Source organism: Thamnophis sirtalis, unplaced genomic scaffold, assembly GCF_051295495.1.
Source record: "Thamnophis sirtalis isolate CommonGarterSnake01/CBP01778 unplaced genomic scaffold, rThaSir2_p1.2 scaffold_2, whole genome shotgun sequence".
NCBI classification, from domain to species: Eukaryota; Metazoa; Chordata; class Lepidosauria; order Squamata; family Natricidae; genus Thamnophis; species Thamnophis sirtalis.
The window spans coordinates 172,502,851-172,524,812 of NW_028261382.1; the positions used below are offsets into that span (position 1 = coordinate 172,502,851).

At 38.4% G+C, this 21,962-nt stretch overlaps 1 protein-coding gene across 2 annotated transcripts; it reads left to right on the forward strand.

The window, feature by feature from the left end:
- Window positions 1-1,875: 1,875 nt before the first annotated feature.
- Window positions 1,876-21,624, forward strand: SSR1 (signal sequence receptor subunit 1). 2 transcript variants are annotated; one of them, XM_087707498.1, is made up of 8 exons: window positions 1,876-2,058; window positions 9,869-9,987; window positions 10,980-11,067; window positions 11,178-11,440; window positions 12,865-12,941; window positions 15,445-15,523; window positions 16,983-17,076; window positions 17,552-17,646. In XM_087707498.1, exons 1-8 carry the CDS (start codon window positions 1,983-1,985, stop codon window positions 17,629-17,631), a joined length of 876 nt encoding a protein of 291 aa, XP_087563624.1. In that variant the 5' UTR covers window positions 1,876-1,982; the 3' UTR covers window positions 17,632-17,646. The 2 variants fall into 2 exon arrangements, with proteins under 2 accessions (XP_087563624.1, XP_087563625.1); XM_087707499.1 differs by lacking the exon at window positions 17,552-17,646 and adding an exon at window positions 20,584-21,624 and having other exon boundaries at window positions 1,878-2,058.
- Window positions 21,625-21,962: the final 338 nt, after the last annotated feature.

Here is a 21,962-nt window from a genome sequence, read left to right on the forward strand (position 1 = left end):
ACACAATTCAGTGAAGAAAAAAACCCCTAACCCAATAAATCATATTACAATACAATACAATTGCAGAGTTGGAAGGGACCTTGGAGGTCTTCTAGTCCAACCCCCTGCCTAGGCAGGAAACCCTATACCGTTCCAGACAAATGGCTATCCAGCATCTTCTTAAAGACTTCCAGTGTTGGGGCATTCACAACTTCTGGAGGCAACTTCTGTTCCACTGGTTAATTGTTCTCACTGTCAGGAAATTTCTCCTCAGTTCTAAGTTGCTTCTCTCCTTGATTAGTTTCCACCCATTGCTTCTGGTTCTACCCTCAGGTGCCTTGGAGAATAGTTTGACTCCCTCTTCCTATTAACAAACACCCAGTCCCATTACACCGGTGTGAACATGTTACACGTTGCGCCAGCCCTGCCAGTCCATCGTACTGCTTAGTTATGATGTTATTTCGCATTCAGGAGTTTTGACAGCTCACGGATAAAAACTGTTCTTCAGCCTGTTTGTGCGGCTGGCTATGCTTCTATATCTCCTTAGCAATAGCAATAGCAGTTAGACTTATCTACCGCTTCATAGGGCTTTCAGCCCTCTCTAAGCGGTTTACAGAGTCAGCATATCGCCCCCAACAACAATCTGGGTCCTCATTTTACCCACCTCAGAAGGATGGAAGGCTGAGTCAACCCTGAGCCGGTGAGATTTGAACAGCCGAACTGCAGAACTGCAGTCAGCTGAAGTAGCCTGCAGTTTCATGTATGTATGTATGTATGTATGTATGTATGTATGTATGTATGTATGTAGAGAGAGAGAGAGAGAGAGAGAGAGAGAGAGAGAGAGAGAGAGAGAGAGAGAGAGAGAGAGAAGAGAGAGAGAGAGAGAGAGAGAGAGAGAGAGAGAGAGAGAGAGAGAGAGAGAGAGAGAGAGTAAGCCATTTTGCAATAGAAAAGAAAAAAAAGTATTGCATTAAAAACTTTTTTCCTATCTTTTCTTCCTTATATTATATTAAAAAATACTTTAACACTCACACCCACACACGTGTGTGTACTATATTAAACTTTTTTTTTTCTTTCAACCGTGGCTTACATGATATATATACACCGGTATGTATGTATGTTTGTTTGTTTGTTTGTTTGTATGTATGTATGTATGTATGTATGTATGTATGTATGTAATAAATAAATAATAAATAAACAATAATAAATAAATAAATAATAAATAAATAATAAGTAAGTAAATAATAAATAAATAAATAATAAGTAAGTAAGTAAGTAAGTAAATAAATAAATAAATAAATACAAAAATAAATATATTTTTCGTGGAACAAATCTGCCAGCGTTGTCAGTTCTTCTCCCCCCCCCCAAAAAAAAAAAAAAAAAAAAAAGCATTGAAGTTTAAACGCAACCGCGACCTCTACAGTAGGGGTCTCCAACCTTGGCAACTTTTAAGACTTTTGGACTTCAACTCCCAGAATTCCTCAGCCAGCTTTGTCAAGCTTTGCTGGCTGAGGCATTCTGGGAGTTGAAGTCCACAAGTCTTTAAAGTTTGCCAAGGTTTGGAGACCCTCCCTGCTCTACAGTATGGCACAGGGCAAAGCTACGCGCGTGCGCGAAGATCGGCGAAGGTTAAAAAGATGCGGCGTAAAAAAGGAGTGCGGAGAAAGATTACGAGAGAGCCCACTGCGCATGTGCGCCTGCGGACAGCCACGCGTTCTTCAGGAAGCCTCCTACCGGGGGAGGGAAGGAGGAGGAGGAGGAGACTTCGAGTCACGTGCCTCTCCCTCCTCCTTCCAGGGGAAGACACGTCTGCCGTTACCCCCGTTCCGTTGGCAAGAAGAAGGCGGGGCTTAAACGGCCTTGCGTGCCTGGCCGGGCGGCGTCAGGACGTCGCAGCGTCAAGGGGAGGCGGGGCGTCGGCCGGATGGAAGCTTAGCGCCATTGCTTCAGTGGCAGGAGAAAGCACAAACCGCCACCGAAGGGCGCTCGTCGGGTTCGCGACCATGAGGCGGTCCCTGCCCCAACTGTTGGTCTTCGTGCTGCTGGCCTTCCCCGCCGTCCTCCTCCGATCTGGCCCAGGTGAGAGAGAGAGATGGAGAGAGAGAGATGGACGAGCTGAGGGGCTGAACCGAAGCGCCTGTCAAGAGGGCGACCGTTGCAGGATGGCCGTTGTCGCGTGCGACGCGGGGGGAGGGGGGGAGGTCGCCAGTTTGAAATGGGGAGCGGCGCGTGAGGCGATTCCTCGGGTCGGTGGGTCGTAGGGAAAGCGGGAGAGACTCAGCTCCGCCTCGGTGCTCTAGGGCAGTGTTTCCCAACCTTGGCCACTTGAAGATGTCCGGACTTCAACTCCCAGAATTCCCCAGCCAGCATTCGCTGGCTGGGGAATTCTGGGAGTTGAAGTCCGAACATCTTCAAGTGGCCAAGGTTGGGAAACACTGCTCTAGGGGGTGTAGTGATGGTCTGCCCTGCACCCCTCCCCTCCGCTCGGGGGCTGACGTGTCAGATCTCTCTGCCGACACCCCTGATTTTTCATGAGCGACTTGGAAACTTGGGGTGCATTTAAAAGCCTAGTTGCGGCTTCTGATCGCTTGTTGGGGGGGGGGTGCTGACAAAAGTGATACGTGCTAAAGGCGAAGTCGATCCCCCCCCCCCAAACACACGAGCACACTGCTTTAATTGTTGACAGGTCTGTCTGTGTGTGTGTTTGTGTTGCTTAACGCCCCGATATTGCTGTGATTTCCTTCTTTTTCCTTCCTTTTCTTGAAAAACCGCATGCAGTTTCTCTGAAGTCATCTTGTAGCTCGTCTTTTTAAGCCCGAGATCGCCCCAGAAAACTTAAGTTGGTAATTCAAATAAGGGACCGTGCTGGTCATTGAGCAAGGATCGAATCGCTTTTGTCGGGTTTTTTAAAAAAATTAATTTAAAAAAAGATGATGAGAGGCGTTGAAATACAAACAGCAAATAGAAATAATGTCAGGATGTTAGCCAACAATTTGTTGGGTAGGTATTAAGTACATTAAGTGCCCACACAATTTGTTAAGTTCTTTTCATTCTAATAGCATTAATATATGTGTGTGTATGTGTATGTATATGTATATATGTGTGTGTATGTATATGTGTGTGTATGTATATATGTGTATATGTATGTGTGTATATATGTGTGTGTGTATGTATGTGTATATATGTATGTATGTATATGTGTGTGTGTTTGTGTGTGTGTATCTATATCTATCTATCATCTATTTATATCTATATCATCTATATCTATATATATCTGTCTATATCTATCTATCTATCTATCATCTATCTATCTATATCTATATCTATCTATATCTATCTATCTATCTATCTATCTATCTATCTATCTATCTATCTATCTATATATATATATATATATATATATATATATATATATGCTAAGTTATACTTTCTGTAGCATTTGCACTGTTCGGTCCAGTTTTCCTGACTGGCACCAATTTGTATATTATGAAATATGGCAGTCTTAAGAATTCTGTTCAGTATCAACTGAAAAGCAACATTGCTGCAAGTGCTTGGAGCTAATATCCTAGGCATGCTGTAAGGGAGCCTGGGCAAGGGGGTAAATTTTCAGAAAAAGTTGCTGAAGTTATGTGAATTGGACCTGATTCCAAGCCTAAGTCATATTCACTCTTTAGTGGTTTGATCATTTTCCAGATCTTTTGGACTGTATTTTCATTTTACTAGGCTGGCATGGCTGTGTCTCCATAGCGTAGGGTAATATATCTGAAGGAAAACGAAGTTGGAGGACAAAGTGTCTTTGGCCTGTTGTCAGAGTTAAGTCTTTTGTGCACATGGCTACAGTGTGGGTTACTATGCGTTGCTTACCTGAAAATGTTGACAACATGCTATGTGGAGTCTCTTTACAAATTATCTGTAGTTACCTAAACAATATAAAACATCATTTCATTTTTGTTTAAAAATAATAAGTAACTTGTACAGGTGCTGTAATCTTGAATAGTTGAGTTACTTTTGTGTTATATATGTATGCACATATGGAGAAGCAAAAGCATGATACTTAATAGTTTCACCATTCTGGAAGCAGTAGTAAATTGTTGGATGAGCTAAACCAATGATTAATAAAGCAGAAGAGTTATTTCTTCTTAAGACACCAACTCTGCATATTATATGATCTCAATATTTTCTTTTTAAGTAAAATGCTCTTAAAGTTGAATTCAAGTCGTGGTGACAGGGTTGTTTTCTTGTAAAGGTGTCTTGTTCCTTTCTCTGGGTATATATATATTTCAATCTAGCCTCCAGTCTTGGATTTTCTGGTAGTCTCCCATCTAGTTCTGATCTTTCTGTTTTTCAAGATCAGCCATGGTTGTCTAGGTGTTGCTGCTGGTGTCTTACCATAAATATTTTAACTTTTTGCTGAATTATGTATCTTTTAAACCATTGAAAGCTGTTGGATTGCAGCAGGATCTAAATGCAATACAATTTTGCATAATGTAGAAAATAATTACTAATAATTGGACAATTCAGAAGTCCTCTGTGTCCATCATTTTCTTAATGACAATAATAGGCCATCTCTTGAAAACAACTAAGAAAGGCATAAAAGCCATAGTTCTATCCCATTGCTATTTACCAGAAATCATTAATCATAATTTAACATCGATTTAAACATGTAGGGTAGGAGTGAATTCCCTAAATGTGGAAACTTGTATTTGCTTGTTCTGTATCCTACTAATTTCTACTGAAGAAATTATTGGAGAAAAGAGAAAAAAAAACCTTTGCTCACTTTTCTAGCATGCATATTTATAAATTTCAAGCTTTTTATTATTAGGCAATTATATGCTTGTCTGGGAGTAAGCGACTACAAGCAAAATATTAATAGAATTGTTTGCCATGTTACCTTTTCTTCTTTAAAAGCATAACTCCAAATGATGAGAGAATTATTCACAACATTTTAAGTCTGGATTCTCTCCCTCCCTCCCCCTTCCTCTCCCACACAAACTCTCGCGAGAATTATTACAAAATTGGGTTTTATATATACGTATTTTTTAATATGGTCAACTTGCCATGCAGGTTAATATTTCAATTGATATATCCACCATAGCCCAACATCTTTTCTATTTATCTTATCTATTGGTTAATTATTTTTTTATGTCAAGATTATTAACCATTCTCGGGATGGCCAATATGGGGTCAGAACCTTGGGGATAAAAAAAGACTTAATGGAATAGAGATCACATTTTTAAAAAACTTAGTTTTGCCTAGCTAAGTAGGAATGCTGACAAAATTTTCTCATGGATTTGCTTGAACTATTGTACTTATAGTAGAATACCTATATTGTGTCTTTTAGTTATTTTCCAAAGCAAGCTGAGAATTAATTTAATACCACAAATGAATGCTAGAGGATTTCATTTTCTTTTAGCTATCAAACATTATTCAAGCTTTTATTCCTCTTGACAGTAACTATTTATACCAGAAGAGTGGAAGTTACTAGAATCCTAAATTTTTGAGACTTGTCTGGCTGCCTTAATAGATATTCAGTATCTTTCATTGCGATGCCACATCATCATTCTTTCTAAAATACATACTAGAGGCTTTAAAAAAACTCTGAAATGATTTGAAGTTTTAGATGCCTGTTCTTGTTTAGAGAAAACATTAAAGAATATTTGGTTCAAACAGTAACTAGAAATAAATAAATGAAATAGTTTAATCTGGGAAATAAAATATTTTACATATTTTATATATTTCTGTCCTTTAATGCTTTATTATGGGTTTTATGAAAGTTCAGCATTTTGAAGCTACTGCTAATATACCAGTATGTTAGGTGTAAACTGCTCAGAGTACTTTTGGAATGAGATGGGCAGCAAATAAATTAAATATTTAAATAAATAAATGTTTTGTTTGGTACATTGAAAATTAAATTATTGATCTTCAGATTTCATTAGTCAAATTGAAATGTACTGAAATTTTTCTGCAGTGCCTGCTTAATTAGATTTTTTTTCAAATTAATGTCATAAGAGAAAGGAAAATTTGATTGTTTCTTTTCCCTATAGACAAATTTGCTTTGGCCTCTCTTATTTGAAGATGACTTGAAATCCTTTATTATATATTTTTTCATTTAATGCTATGTCCAATGTTGGCAAACAAGTTCGCTAGGAATCCTATTTTTCTGTACATTTTGAGATCATGAAAAGGGCACCCTCATAAAATAGTTATCATTGGTAGCTAATAGCTAATTACAAGATATGTGTATAATAGAAAGTTTTAAAAACCAATGAGCTAGACTTTTTATGTTAAATAATTTTTATTTTCTAAAAACATCTGGATTACATGGAGCTTAGAAGCACTATTGGTCATTTGAGCTGTGCTTGAGGCTGATCTGAAGAGGTGATGATCCATCCCCTGAAAAAGTTATCTTGGGATCTAATAGTTCAGTACTGTACAATTTTCTTCTCCAGCCTTCTCTTTTTAGGGAAAGTTGTTGGGGAGGTATGAGGTGCACAGTTTAAGGTCCCTGGGAGAAGCTGATTATCTGGAGCCTTTTTAGTCAAGCTTCACAGTGGACTATGATGCCAAGATAGCATTGGTTGCACTGGGGGATGAGCTTTGGTGATGTCATCTTTGTCTTCCTGGATCTTTCAGTAGCTTTTGTTATCATTTAGTGTATTCTTCTGGACTGTCTTAGAAGGCTAGGACTGGAGGAAAGCAGAATAGTGTGTTGCTGTAAGTCTCCTCCAGGACCAGTTCCAGTCAGTGTTGGTTGGTAGGGGCAGAGATTTCTTACATGGGCACCTCGGAGCTTTGTTTTCTCCTCTCACTCCTGCTTAATACTCAATGAAATCTCTGGGCAAGCTCAACCTCTGGATTTGGTTGAGGTTCGTTCAGCTTTAGCTCCCAGTGAATAGCACCCTCCCTGAATCTAGTTGGTTAGAGTTACAAGTTAGGAGTCCTCCTCAATTAGATATCAATTAGTTATTGTCAATTAGTCCAGAATGCAGCCGCGCGAGCGATTGTGGGTGCACCAAGGTACACCCACGTTACACCTATCCTCCGCGAGCTGCACTGGCTACCTATTAGTCTCCGAATCCGCTTCAAGGTGCTGGTCGCTACCTATAAAGCCCTCCATGGCATCGGACCTGGGTACCTGAGAGACCGCCTCCTGCCGATTACCTCTCTCAGACCAATTAGATCGCACAGGTTGGGTCTCCTCCGGATTCCATCTGCCAGCCAATGTCGGCTGGCGACTCCCCGGGGGAGGACCTTCTCTGTTGCAGCTCCGGCCCTCTGGAACGAGCTCCCTGTCGAGATCCGGATCCTTACTACCCTCCCGGCCTTCCGCAAAGCCACCAAGTCCTGGCTGTTCCAGCAGGCTGGGGGGAGCTGAGAAGCATCTACCTCCACGGAAATTGTGAATGTTGGTTTTGTTTTTAATATGTTGTCTTTGTCTCGTTTCCCCCCTTTCCCTTGTCTTTTGTGAGCCTCCCAGAATCCTCCGGGAGTGGGCGGCATACAAGACAAATAAATAAATAAATAAATAAATTCATGTCTCAGCTCAAAGAGCACCTAACAGTCTTGGGAAGGGGGGGGGGAGGAGGAGCTTGAGCACAAATCCACTTTCTGCACCGGCTATGTCCATTCTTGGGCCAGAAGACGTTTGCTGTCCCTCATGCTTTACTTACTTCTGCATTGGATTATTGCCGTGGGGTTGCATAGAACATACCTTGAAAAAATACTCTGAAGTTTCAGAGAATGCAGCCGTTCTGGGCAATGTAATCCATGCAACATAGCTATTGCACAAACTTCATTGCATCCCAGTATGTGTCTAGGTGGAATTTAAGATGCTGGTTGTCACCTTTAAAGCCCTAGCTGACCAAGGACTAGATTACCTGCGGGACTGCCTATTTCTGGGCATTTCAGTCTGTTTCACCAGATCTGACAGGCTGGATCTACTCTAGCGCCTTTCTATTAAACAATGCCACCTGGTGGGATCTGGGAGACATGCCTGCTCTTTGGGAAAACCTCCTTCTTGAGATTCAGGCCTTCCAAAAGGCTTTGAAGACCTGACTAGTCCTCCAAGAACTGAGCTTGGATATCAGAGGAGGCCTCTCTAGGTATGGTTGGGTTATGGATACCTCAGTTTCTGTATCATTATTGCATTCTTGCTTTTTGTTTGTTGCTGGGGGTTTTATTAGGTAATGTGGATTGTTGTTTGCTATCCAATGTTGGATATTTAAAATGGGTAGCCCATATAAAATTTCCAATAATAGTAGTAGTAACAGTAATAACAACAGAGAACACCAAAGAACATTTTAGAGCAGTGTTTTTGAACCTTTTTCATGCAAAGGCACACTTTTTTCATGAAAAAAATCACGAGGCACACCACCATTAGAAAATGTTAAAAAAAATTAACTCTGTGCCTATATTGACTATATATAAAGTAATTTTCCCACGGCACACCTTACACTATGTCATGGCACACTAGCGTGCCACGGCACAGTGGTTGAAAAACACTGTTTTAGAGAATACTTTATACCACCAGGTTTTGCAATGTGTTATGATTAAATAACTTGTGACATCAACCCTCACTTGATTGTTTGTGGAATTATATCAATGCTTCCAAGTAAAAATTTAAGTATTAATAAAAAAAAATTAGAATTAGAGGTTTAGTGAAAGTAATTCATTTCATTCAGGGTTTTTTGCTTTTGTTTTTTAAAAGAAAAGCTGCAGTTGGCTTTGGAAGTCTCATCCACCCCGGCCTGGCCTTGCAGTGTGACACAAAGCTGCCATGGCCTAGGAAACCTCATCCACCTGCCTGGCCCACCAGCACTTAGAACAGCAGGCGTATTGCAACACACACACCCCCATTTATCTCCTCCCCATCTATATCTTTTTGATAACTCTGCACAGCAACCTTTCAGCAGTTTCAGCCTGCCTCAGCTTCAGCCCTAGTGCTGCTGCTGCTCACAGCCTGCCATGCCAACACCATTCTGCCAACCCCCAATTGCCCCCACTGCCCTTCACTTTACAGGAACTGTTGTGCCCTGCTCATCTTCAACTATTTTTCTCCTGCTACTGACAAACGAGCATCATTCTCCATTCTTCTGTAGTGGATCAAGTTATGCGCACTGCTGGGCCTTGTAACTGGCTGAAGCATCCCAGGTCCTCTGGGGCAGGATGTAAGCTGAGGCTCAGGGCTGTGACAGCTTTCTTTCCTTCCAGGATCCTCCCCAAACCCTCAGGCACCTTCATGCTCCGTTTAAGGATTCAATTCAGGTTGCTGTCATTTATAGGGAGCTGACAGGGAATGTCAGAAATCATGATCTCATGACCATAGCTGACTGTGACAGTATAACCGTGAGCTTGATGCCAAGCCCCCACATCACAAACATGTGACTTTGGGATGCTGTGACAGCCAGAACCCTTGAGGAGCTGTCATAGGCCCTCCTTGTTCAACATTGTTGTAACTTTGAATGATTACCGAACAATTGAAGTATCTGTACTATTAAGGCATTTCAGTACTGTAATTTCAAACTGCAATAGAACTACAGTAACATAAATGAAATAATGTGGTATCTTGTATAATAATTACTACCCTGAAAATAAGACCTCCCCAGATAATAACCCCAATTGGGCTTTTGAGCGCATGCGCTAAAATAAGTCATGCCCAAAAATATTGCAACACAGCAGCAGCCATGAGTTGACCAAGCGCTTTCGGAGATCAAAAGAAAATAAGACCCTGTCTTATTTTGGGGAAAACACAGTACATAAATATATATATTAATTGTTGCATACTTTTGAGAGTAGTTTGATTATTTTTAAAAAAAAAACCGTGGCTCCTTTTGAATTGTTTTCTAGTGCTTTTTCCAATAAGAGTAAACTTCCATTCTCATTTCTCTAGGTTCCGGCTTGCTTGTAGCTGCCCAAGATGCTACTGAAGATGAAGAAGCGATAGAAGATTCAATAGTTGAGGATGAAGATGATGAAGCTGAAGTTGAAGAAGATGAACCCACAGAATTGGTACGGCTACAACATTTTGTCAATTTTATGCTTTATCAGCACTATTTGAACAATAGATAGGTTACCAGTAGTGTTAACGTTGTCACAATTGTGGTGTTTGCGGCCGCAACTGAAATAGAATATACTGTACTAAGTAGTTTTCCTAGTTGAAATATATATATCACTTAGTTATTAAGAAGCATTATGCAGCTATAAGTGAGACAAATGTAATTATGCATATAATGCCAAATGTTATAATGTAATAAATCTAAATAAAAGTCTGATTTGATGAAACAGCATTAAATATGCTTTACGAATTTAACTGCTTGGGTTCAATTACTTTACAGTGATTTCTGATACTGAGGTAAGCAGTACTCATAAAATTAATGCCTCTTAATATAGTTAAATATAATTAATTTGATCCCATTTGGTTCAGGACATCAATATATATATTTTTAGACCACTGGCTTCTAAATTTGGATTACAACTGAGTTTTAAGGAACCGCTCAATTAAATGCTAATATATTCAATGTAACTGCAGCAAATTTTCAGTTTTAATAATCTTGTCATCTGGTTTAGGAGTATTTTATCAATTTGTTAAATATATTGAACTTCATTATAGTCTATGCCTGTTTCGTTACATAATACTTAGTGTATCATCTAGGGCTAGGCCAAGGGTTTTCCATAGAATCTGTTAAAAACAAAATTTCTCAGAATCCCTGATGACCAAGTAAAACGCTGTCATTGAAAATTGGCTTCTTTTGAGGGAGCCTTTGGTTTTCACCAAACCCACTTATGTTCTTGTGGAAATTTTGTGTTGTCCAGAACACAGTTTGAAACACTCTGACCTAAATATCATTTTTTTTAAATTGTAGCTTTGAAAACCCTAGGTTAATTAATGTGTTTGTATATTGAAGTACTTTTATGTGGGAGTATACAATAAAACTTATATATTCTGGCTGTTCATTGCTTCACTGTTTCTCATAGGCTTTTCAAACATTATTTTATATTAGACAGAAGAGAAAGAGGAAGATGACCTATCAGGAGAACCTAAAGCATCACCTAATGCTGATACAACAATCTTGTTTGTGAAAGGAGAAGGTAAAACATATTTTAAATTCCACATTGGGCCAGTTTATCTTACCTGTTGTTGTTTTTTAATTACAACTTAAAAATGAAACACTAAGAATTTTCATTCTTTTCCTCCCTAGATTTTCCAGCAAACAACATTGTGAAGTTTTTAGTAGGTTTTACTAATAAGGGTACAGAAGACTTCGTTGTAGAATCACTAGATGCTTCATTCCGGTACCCACAAGATTATCAGTTTTTTATTCAGAATTTCACTGCTCTTTCTCTGAACACAGTTGTTCCACCGCAGAGACAAGCCACATTTGAATATTCCTTCATTCCTGCAGAGCCTATGGGTGGCCGTCCCTTTGGACTGGTTATCAATTTGAATTACAAAGATCAAAATGTAAGTGAGGATATGGGATTTGACTAACTATAAGATAAAGGTATTCATTTAGCATTTGTCTGTGTTTTTGTGGCAATGCCACCTGATATTAATGTACAAATTAGTCAGCCAGTTAGTCTCTCTTAATCCTTGGGGAGCTGTGCTGCTAATTCTGCTATCTTGCATAAAGATTTGTGCTGCTAGTTCTGCTATTATGTATTAGGATGGTTTTTGAATATTGTAGGTTATGACTTGTTTTGTTGCCTATTTGGGTTAGATTAATAAAGATATTGTACAAGATATTAGCTATGTAGAACAATGCATTTTTAGAAAGAAAGATAATAGGGCATTTCAAAATTCCACGTTTGCCTTACCCATGTCAGTTTATATTTATGCTTGCATATTTCGTATCTTCTTTTGATCACTATGGAGGCATATTTTATTGAGAGTATTTCCTGAATATTCTATTATTTCTTAGTTACAGTATTTTCCTCACTGATCAGCATTCCAGTAGAAAGTTTCTTGTTTCCTTAATCTTATCCAAAACAATTTCTTAATAACTGCTGTGGCTTGAAGAGAAAAGTAAAAAAAATTTAAAAGTCAAAATCTGAGGTATTTAGAGCTGCTATTATGATAAGGCAATACTGCAATACTGTACAAATTGTCAGCTGCATTCAGCCATCAGCTCTCTCTTCAGGCTAAAAAAACACATCACTAGAATTTGATTTGGTAAAATGCTAAATAATGTTCAGTCTTCCACTAAAGTAAGAATGCTAAACATTTACTAAGGTCAATGTAGTTATAAATCTATTCCATTCACCAAAAATAACTATTGTATCTTAATATTTAGGGGAAATATTAAAATGATCTGAAAATCTCATCTTCTAGAGCAGTGGTTCTCAAGCTGTGGATCGGGACCCCTTTGGGGGTCGAACGACCCTTTCACAGGGGTCGCCTAAGACCATCGGAAAACACATATTTTCAATGGTCTTGGAACCGAGACACCCATTTTATGGTTGGGGGTCACCACAACATGAACTGTATTAAAGTGTTGTGGCATTGGGAAGATTGAGAACCACTGAGTAATTCGCTCGTTTATTGAAATATTTGATAGCGGAAAAAATAACTTTAAAAGTTTGGCTGCAAAAAGATTGGCAATCATGACTAGTTAACAAACACCATTCATACTTTGTATCTGTATCTACACTATATTGCCAAAAGTATTCGCTCACAACTGCTTCTGATTTTGCGGATGGGTGAGCCCATACCTTTGGCAATATAGTGTATGTCTGTGTGTCTGTCTGTCCAAGTATAGCTATAAATATAGGTATACAGTTTGTTTTGCAGAAAACTAAACAAGTGCAAGGAATATACTTTTTTTCTCTGTAACAATCGTGCCATTTGATGGCCTGAATCTGATAGCCTTTTAATATATTTCATTTTAGGGGAATTTCTTCCAAGATGCTGTCTTCAATCAAACTGTTACAATTATTGAAAGAGAAGATGGATTAGATGGTGAAACGTAAGTTTACTTATTCTGCTAACTAATTTTTGTAATGGTGATAGCCGGACCTTTTATGCTATTATAAAAGAACATACGTATTCATTTAGGTTTTGAAAAGGTTAAGGTTTCCCTTGTTTTTTAATCACCAAACCTGGAGACCGAGAGAGAAAAAGCAGCTTGCTATTACAAACACTAAGAAACTATAACATATTGTGCATCCATCATTATTTGTATATTAAATCAAATACTGATTGTGATTAGCAGCTGGTTGTCTCACCAAGGTTACTTAGATAGTGATATCATACATTAATTTATTATAATCTAATCCAGGCAGTCCAACTATAATTAGAAATTGTTGGACCTAAGAAGTGACTACGGTCCTTAGGACTTTGAGTTCAACCACTTGCTCTTAAGATCCATGCTCCTGCTTTTGTGAAAGCAGTTCAGAGGGTATTGTGTGGGTGAATCATAACAATGGCTGGTTGTTCTTGGAGTGAGTGAGTTGTTGCTTTACCTCTTAAGGAGATCTCAGGTTGCCCCCTGCTCAGGAAGCCATTGCTAGACAGACAGACACCCACACCCACACAACGATACTGGAGAACGTTTGCCCAGTATCCCACTTCCTCTTGGTGGAAGGTGATTGAAGAGATGGTTGTGTAACAGCTTCAGAGGACTGTGGATGAAATTGATTATCTGGCTCCTTTTCAATAAGGTTTCAGACCTGGATATGGAACAGAAACATCATTGGTTGTACTTTTTGAATTATCTCTGGCACAGATGGGATGGTGATAGTGCATCCATCCTTAATTTATTTGACCTCTAGAGGCTTTTGATACCATTGACCATGGTATCCTTCTGGATTTGACTCAGGATTGGGGGTGGGCAGCACAATAGCAATAGCAGTTCGACTTATATACCGCTTCATAGGGCTTTCAGGCCTCTCTAAGCGGTTTACAGAGTCAGCATATCGCCCCCACAGTCTGGGTCCTCATTTCACCCACCTCGGAAGGATGGAAGGCTGAGTCAACCTTGAGCTGGTGAGATTAGAACCGCTGAACTGCAGATAAGTCAGCTGAAGTGGCCTGCAGTACTGCACCCTAACCACTGCGCCACCTCTCACAACATTCCCCTGGTCACCTCCTTTCTCCTGGTTAATTGATTCTAGCTAGTATTGATTGGGGAGAAAAGATCTCTCCCTCATCCCCTTCTAGATGGGGTCCCCTAGGGGTTGGTGCTGTTTCTTTCTTATTCAACATCTACATGAGATACATGGATAAGCTCACCCATCACTATGGGGTGAAGTATCATCAGTATGCTGATGCTATCCAATTGTGCATCTTTGCTCTTGGCGAATTAAGCGATGCTGTGGATGTCCTATGCCAGTGTTGGAGAATGAGGGTCTGGATAGGGAACAGGAGGCTTTAACTGAACCCTTGCAAGACTGAGTAGTTTTTAGTTTGGGCAACTTCTGGTTTTAGGTCTGTGGTATCTTTGGTGCTTGATGAGGTTGAATTGCCCCCAAACAATTCAATTGTGTGCAATATGGGGTTCCTCTTGGACTCATGACTTGCTTGAAGAGTAGGTAGTCGTGGCTAGGAGGGCCATTCATAACTTCATATTGTGTGCCAGTTATATCCATTTCTGGATCAAGGGGCTTTATTTGTCACTCATTCTAGTCACCTTCTGATTGGACTACTGCAGTTCATTCCACATGAGGCTGCCCCTGAAGAGTATCTGGACATTTCAACTAGTGCAAAATGCAGCACAGTGAGCATTTACATGTATTTCTGATAGAGCACGCGTGACACCTCTGCTGGTTGGTTACCAATTTGCTTCCAGATCCAACACAGTGGGGCCTTTAAAGCTCTATATTGTTATATGACTCCAGGTTATTGGATGGATTTCTTCTTTATGATTTCATCTACCTGTCCTACCAAATTCAACATAATGGGTATGTTACATCTAGGGAATTACATTTGACAGACCATAGTACATTTGAGAGGCCTTTTCTGCTGTGGCACCCTCATTGTGGAATTCATTACAAAGAGATTAGGTCAGCTTTGTCACCCCTGAGCTTTCAAAGGTTCCTCAAGACCTGGTTATGTCAGCAAGCTTGAACCCAGAGGACAAGTGAATATGTGAGGGGGCTCCATTATTATTAATATCCCTTGGCTGATTTTCTCTTTTCTTGTTTTAGTTCTAATTTTATAGTTTTGGGTGGCCTTTTAATAATTATTATATAATAGGTTTTGGTAATAGTTTTTATTTTATTTTACTGTTTTATTGGATTGTTACATGCTGCCAAGGTCACTTTCTGTGAGATGGGCAGCTATGTACATTTGATTAATAAATGCATAAAATAAATACATCTGGGGACAAATCCTCGGATTATTGTTAGGAAAACCTTATATTAGGATATCATCCATCCTGCATAGTTTTTATGACCGTCCAGAGTTTTGTTTTGTTTTTTAAAAATTGCCTTAAAAGAATCTTATTAGACTTTCTCCTCTTTCTAAATAAGGATCTTTATGTATATGTTCCTGTCGGGACTTGGCCTACTTGTCATTGTTGGTCTACATCAGTTGTTGGAATCTAGGAAGGTAAGTAGCTATTTTTAATTAGTCTTTGACCTGACTATAGAATACTGTCGTCGTTTCTTCTAAGTTGAGAGGGTGGTCTCTAGCATTATGTGGATGGGCGTAAGGACTCTGAAATTTGTATGCCTTATTCCAGGGTCCCCAAGCTGTGGGCCATGAGGAGTTTGCCACTGGGTCGTGCAAAATGGCCAGCAAGCATGAGTGCGCGCGCATAAGCATATCCTCTCTCACTTGTGCGAACCATCCCTTCTTTCTCCCCCTCTCCAAGTTTGCAAAGCTGGAAACGTTGGAGAACTCTGCCTTACTCTAAATTCCATAGAAGAAAGATGAGGTCATCTGGCTTGCTGGTGCTTTTCAACACCTTTGTGTCTAAAAATTAACTATCACTAGAACTGTAAAAAATATTACGACTTGAATCTCTTCCACTGACATCAATAATTTAATAGCCACCGCATTTCAGTTGAGCCTGTTTATTTTAGTATATTTTATTTTCATTTTCATACACTCACATGTATACACCATACAGTATTAAACAATAATTGCATCAATTCCTCTTGTCAACAATGCTCCAGAAAATAAAAGCCCAATATACCTCTTCCATTCTCCATACACCTCTTTCTTCCACCACCCTCCAACTTTCTATCTTCCCTCCATCATCCCCCTCTACCCTACTTCCCCTCCCCCTCTACCACTCCTCTCTCCAGATCCGCTCCCCCCTTCCTTTCCACCTTCCCCCCCCCCCACCCTCTCTTCCATCCCTCTCTACCCATCTTTCTTCTTTCCTACTCCTCCTCCCCTTGGTGTATTTCCACTATATGTTAATGTACTTGGCTTATCCTATTTTTAAAGAAAAATTAAAGAAAAACAGTATACATGTGAAGTCACATTGCATTGAGATCTAACACATCGTGAGTAGCCTAATATATATCCCTCCCTCCCCCCACCCTCCCCCCTCCCCCCACCTCCTCCCCCCCCCCGACTTCCCAGAACCCGTACACGGTATAGATTTTTAACAAACACAGTCTAAAATCTATTGAGAAAAAAGAAATAAAAAAATTAATAACATCTCTACATTGATCTTAGCTTCTTCTTGCTAAGCTAACTTTAAACCATTTAAATCATTCCTGATCTTAAGCATAGGCTAACTGGAATTTCTTGGTCCCGTATTTATTTTGTATATAGTCAATCCATTTTTTCCAGTCTCGTTTATATCTCTCATTTGAGTGATAGTTGAGCCTGTTTATATTTGAAAGATATTTTAAATGATAAAGAAGCGATGAAAGGGAGACAGTTAATAAAATAGTTATTATAAAAGTGGGTTTCTAATTAATATATCTGTTTTAATGGTTGGATAATGCTTGTTTCATTTATTGGGTATAATGGCCAAATAATTTTAAGTCTTCTTTTGTGACTTTATAGATGATAATATTTTATTTGTTACTTTTGTTTCTAATCCCCTCAGAGAAAAAGACCAGCTCAAAAAGTAGAGATGGGAACCTCTAATCAGAATGATGTTGATATGAGTTGGATTCCTCAAGAAACTTTAAATCAGATCAGTAAGTATCAAGGCAGGTTGTCTGTAGTAAATTTATTTACATTGTAAAAAAGTGTATCTCTCAGTGGAAAATTGACTTCAAAATTCACTTTAAATACAGTAGGCTGTTTTCAGTAAATGTATTTAATGGCAAGAACAAAACTTTAGACTATATTCGGTGTTGAAAAAAGGCAACAGAATTTCCTGTTTTCCTCCCCTTTCCTTTCCTTTGTGTTTTGGAGATTTCCCTTCTGTCAAGAACAGATTTAGGATGTGAAGATTCCATTAATCAGAAGGGCATCATTAGTGGCATTGTGTCTGTAGTTCCACCACTATTGATGATGCTAATTAGCCTCTGTAACAGATTTGAGGACATTGTGGGATGTTAAATTTTGCTGTTTCTATTTAACTCAAAAATAAATTCAACTACATGACATTTTTAAAATTCTTATAAACTTTGTTAATATCTTATTTTGTTTGTTTTTCTCTGCCTTCAGTGCAAAGTAGAAGAGGTGAGATATACTTTACTGGGTTGAGGCTTTTAAAATTTCACATAGAATTTGTTCCTGGTGATTGATTATATAATAACTGCATGCAGTGATAATACTAAAGTTTGATGGATTTCACCAGCTTTAATAAAAACTTGGCAAATAGCTGCTGCATATTTTGTAGGAGTATTAAATAAATCTTATCCAATTAGAAGGTGAAATATTTTGAACTTAAAGTAGATCATTCCCACTTCTAGTTTAAAGTTGGACTACTTTCAGCATGCTTGGAATACCCATCCCATTCTTTCGGCTTCAAAATTATTTCTACTTGTTCATTCTAGCAGTTATATAATGCTATGAGATTTACTTCTTTTTTTTTTTTTTTTTAGCATGGCCATGAAATACATGCTTGATATATGCCAGTCCACTAATTTCTGATTACTTACACTCTCAGATTGTGTAGTTCAAAATTTTATCTTTGCAGGTAGTTGCCAGGTAATTTACAACGACAATTTAGCCTGGAATACGTGGTTGTGACATTGTGGTCATTAGTTGAGTCACCATGTGCCAGTCTTGATTTTATGACTTTTTTATGTTGGTCATTAAATAAGTCATTGTGTCTGTTAAATGAAATATGTGGTTGTTAAAGTGAATCACATAGTCATACGTCTGAATTGGCTAATCCAATGGGCATTTTGGGGGGGGCGGGATGGCAAAATACATTGCAAAATGTTATATCAGATCACTTCTCTAGAGGAGGTAATGGAACTTAAACATAATGCAGTATATGCCCTGAATAGATTGTTTTAAAATATTTCAAATATAGACTGCTATATGCTTTCATTCAGTGCAAAGCTTATAAATAGTATGCAGTAATAAAAGTATCTCTTAATGTAGTGTTTCATTTCTGAACTCTACATACTGTGTTAGAATTTAAATGACAGAGAAGTTATTTTTGCAGGGAAAGTAACATGTATTGCTGTAAGATGTACTGTTTCTTAAATAAAGTATAAGCTAACTAAAGGGATGATAGCTTAGTGAAGGTTTCATCAGCAATGCTCTTCACATAACAGAGGCAGGATTCCCTTATTTAACTTTTAAGTGCATTAATGTATCACCATAGCATAATTCAGAATTAGATATCCCCTCTGTAATGTTTTATTTAGTTTGCTACAGTATTTAATATATAATTTCCTAAAGAAAATATGAGATTTTCTTTAAATAACAATTTTCAGAAATTCTGTGGCAGTTATTGCCTTTCATTAATTCTATATTATGATATCAAGGACGTTAGTGTGTAGAAATTTATTATGAATTTTGAAAGGAGATTATAGAAAAGATTCAGGTTGATTGAACTTGGTATTTATGTTTTTGTTATGGCTAGTATGTGGGCAATTAACACAGAAGAAAAAGTCTGTAACGCTGCGTTAATTGGTGCAAACACATCAAATAATTGGTTGCTTCCAGAACTAAATTAATTTGCACTGCATTTTCTGTGAGATAATCCTAACAAGCAGTGATGGAGTTGAGGATATGGCGAGGGAAAATACTGGCTAATAGATATGACAGGGTTATAAAAATGGGCAGAATGCAATTGAGAGTCAAAGTAGGTTTGGAGCAATTTTGTTCCGGGAGTTAACAGATGGAATTAGATTTCTACTTCTCCAGTGTGCATCAACTTTCCCCAGCTTGTCAGAAAAAGAGTGCCATCATATTTAGTCAGTGTAATTATTCTGCTAATTACAGGGTTCCACCACAAAACCGCGGACGACAAAATCGCGCTCGACGAAAGCGCGTACGTGACGTCATCACAGCGCGACGAAAACATCGCGCTGTGATCGATAAATGTAAAAATAAAGCGAAAACCTTACCCTAACCCCCCCAAACCTAACCCTAAACCTAACCCTTAACCTAACCCTAAACCTAACCCTTAACCTAACGCTAAACCTAACGCTAACCCTTAACCTAACGCTAAACCTAACCCTAACGCTCTAAACCTAACCCTAACCCTTAACCTAACCCTAACCCTTACCTTTATGTGAATCGGCTTGCTTTAATTTTATTTTTATTTCAATTTTTAATTTTTTTCATCACGCTGTGATGACGTCAAATGCGCGCTTTCGTCGAGCGCGCTTTTGTGGACCGCGGTTTTGACGGGTCACGAATTACAGATTCTGCTGTAATTGCAGCCCTGTGAATTGCCAACTTTAAGAAAAACCCAGCCCCCAAACTTATTGTGGTTAGATAAACAAAAGTACAACACTGTAAGCTGATCGGTTGCATTCAGACCCATGTTCAAAATGTCATGTGACTCTTTGAATATTGTCCCGAAGGTCCTTTTTTAAGAGGCAACTAGACTTGCTGGTTTTTCTTTAAAGATGATTCACTTTTCATCCAAGAAGCATCTTCAGCTCAGAGCGAAATATCTTCAAAGAAAACCCAAAAAATCCAGTTGTCTCTTGAAAAAGCACCTTTGGGACAACCATGACCTGGATGACTGAGAATCAACATAGACTCCTTGAATATTAATTTGGCTTTTCCCCAAAAAGTGTAATACGTTAGCGTAAACTTTGTTTGCTTCTCAGTGATTAACATAATATTTTTCCGTATTACAAGATCTTTTCTACTTAGTGCAAAGTATAGCTAGGATATTCTCAAACGTGGCTATGAAGATTATTTTTAGAACTGGCTGCTCTGAGCTACAGAGGAAAATAGGGCATATGCATTCTTCTTCCTTACAGCCACTTAACCATAAAGTACATTAATCCTCTTGAAGCTAGAGTAAATGAATTGTGCAAAAAGACTTGACTCAGTGCTGCCCCATTTCCAAACCAGAGCAAGCCCTGGATATCTGGTTTCCCATTCTTTTAGCTACATATCAGATAGCAGTGGCATGTTCCTAACTAGTGCGTACCATATCTTGAGAGTGATGTTTGCATAATAATTTTTTTTAAAATAAATACTGTATCTTTTGTCTGCCAAAGAATGTTTCCTTAACACATGGTGTTAAGTAAGGGCTGTTCTTTTTTTTTAAACTACAGATAAAGCTTCCCCAAGACGGTTGCCGCGCAAGAGAACGCAGAAGAGATCAGTGGGCTCCGATGAGTAAATTTTGTTAGCCCAGTCAACCTTTACTAACCCAGCCATCAAAACCCTCCCTAGTGTTTGGCTTGAATTGGGAGATGAAATATGCCGAAAGCCATATTGACTGCGGAGAATACTATGAAATATTTGGACTAAGCATTTAGTTGTGTTCAGAGAACATTGCTAAAAATGCACTTCAAGTTCCTTTTAAAGAAACTTTTAATTGCAAATCATTGTGCTTTCTGAAACGTGCCTTCAGAGTCTCTTCATAATGCTGATTTGTCATTTGCATGCTTTCGTTTCTGATTCTTCGTCACAGACGAAGATGTCATTTCCCATCTTGTTCTAATTGTGTCCTGTTATACGAGGTCTTTATGCATTTTCTTATTTAGTACTTGAGTCATTGATCTCACTCTGTGCTACATGTATGTAACTATTTTAGTACGCATGTTGAGTCTCTCATAAAGCACTGAATCACAGTTTTGTAGTCTAAAGGCACAAGCAGGAGTAACTGCTCTTAGCAGTATTTTTTAATGGCTGCTGATGTGATAAAGTGCACAGATTCTGAGGTCCCAAATGTCTTTACATCTACGTCCAATTCTTCCTACAGCAGCTGCAGTTCTGAAATTTGGGTTGTCTGCTCGTTTTTGACATCTGTCTCCTTTTGATTGCAATATAACTGTGCATTTGTAAATGTTGGAAATATACTTCAGTCAAGTGTTTGACCAGGTGAGTTTTGAATGCTAGTTCAAATTGTTTAAAATCAAGCCTCGTCAGTATAAATTCAGGGATTCTCCCACCATTCAGAAACACAATCATGGATAACAAAGTCTATACAATTTCATAGATAAAGCTGGATATAAGGTTTGACATACCTGAACGTTTCTTTGGATAACAACTTGTGAACCATTCATCAGAATTGTGCTCTTCTGTTTCCCATATTTGATTGTATAGGAAAAAAGTTTTGAAATGACAGTAAAAATGTAACTTACGTTTTATTTTTGTATTTTGTGCTTCTTCTCTTTTGAAGTCTTAATTTCCAGTTAGATTGAGTACTTGAGAACCAGAAGCTACATTAATTCCATAACTTATATGGTTTAATTTTGATCTCCCGGGTCTGTAATAACTGCTAAATACTGCTAAAATATAATATTAATATATTATATTAATTATATTTAATATTAAATATAATATAATCTGTTGCACCAATACAATTCAGTATCTAAAAGTAGGATAGAAGACTAGAAGTAGTATTAAAGCCATGTGTTATTTCCTAATACAATGGTACATCATCATTAATTGGTTCTAGGAGGTGTGATTGGTACCAAAAGCAATG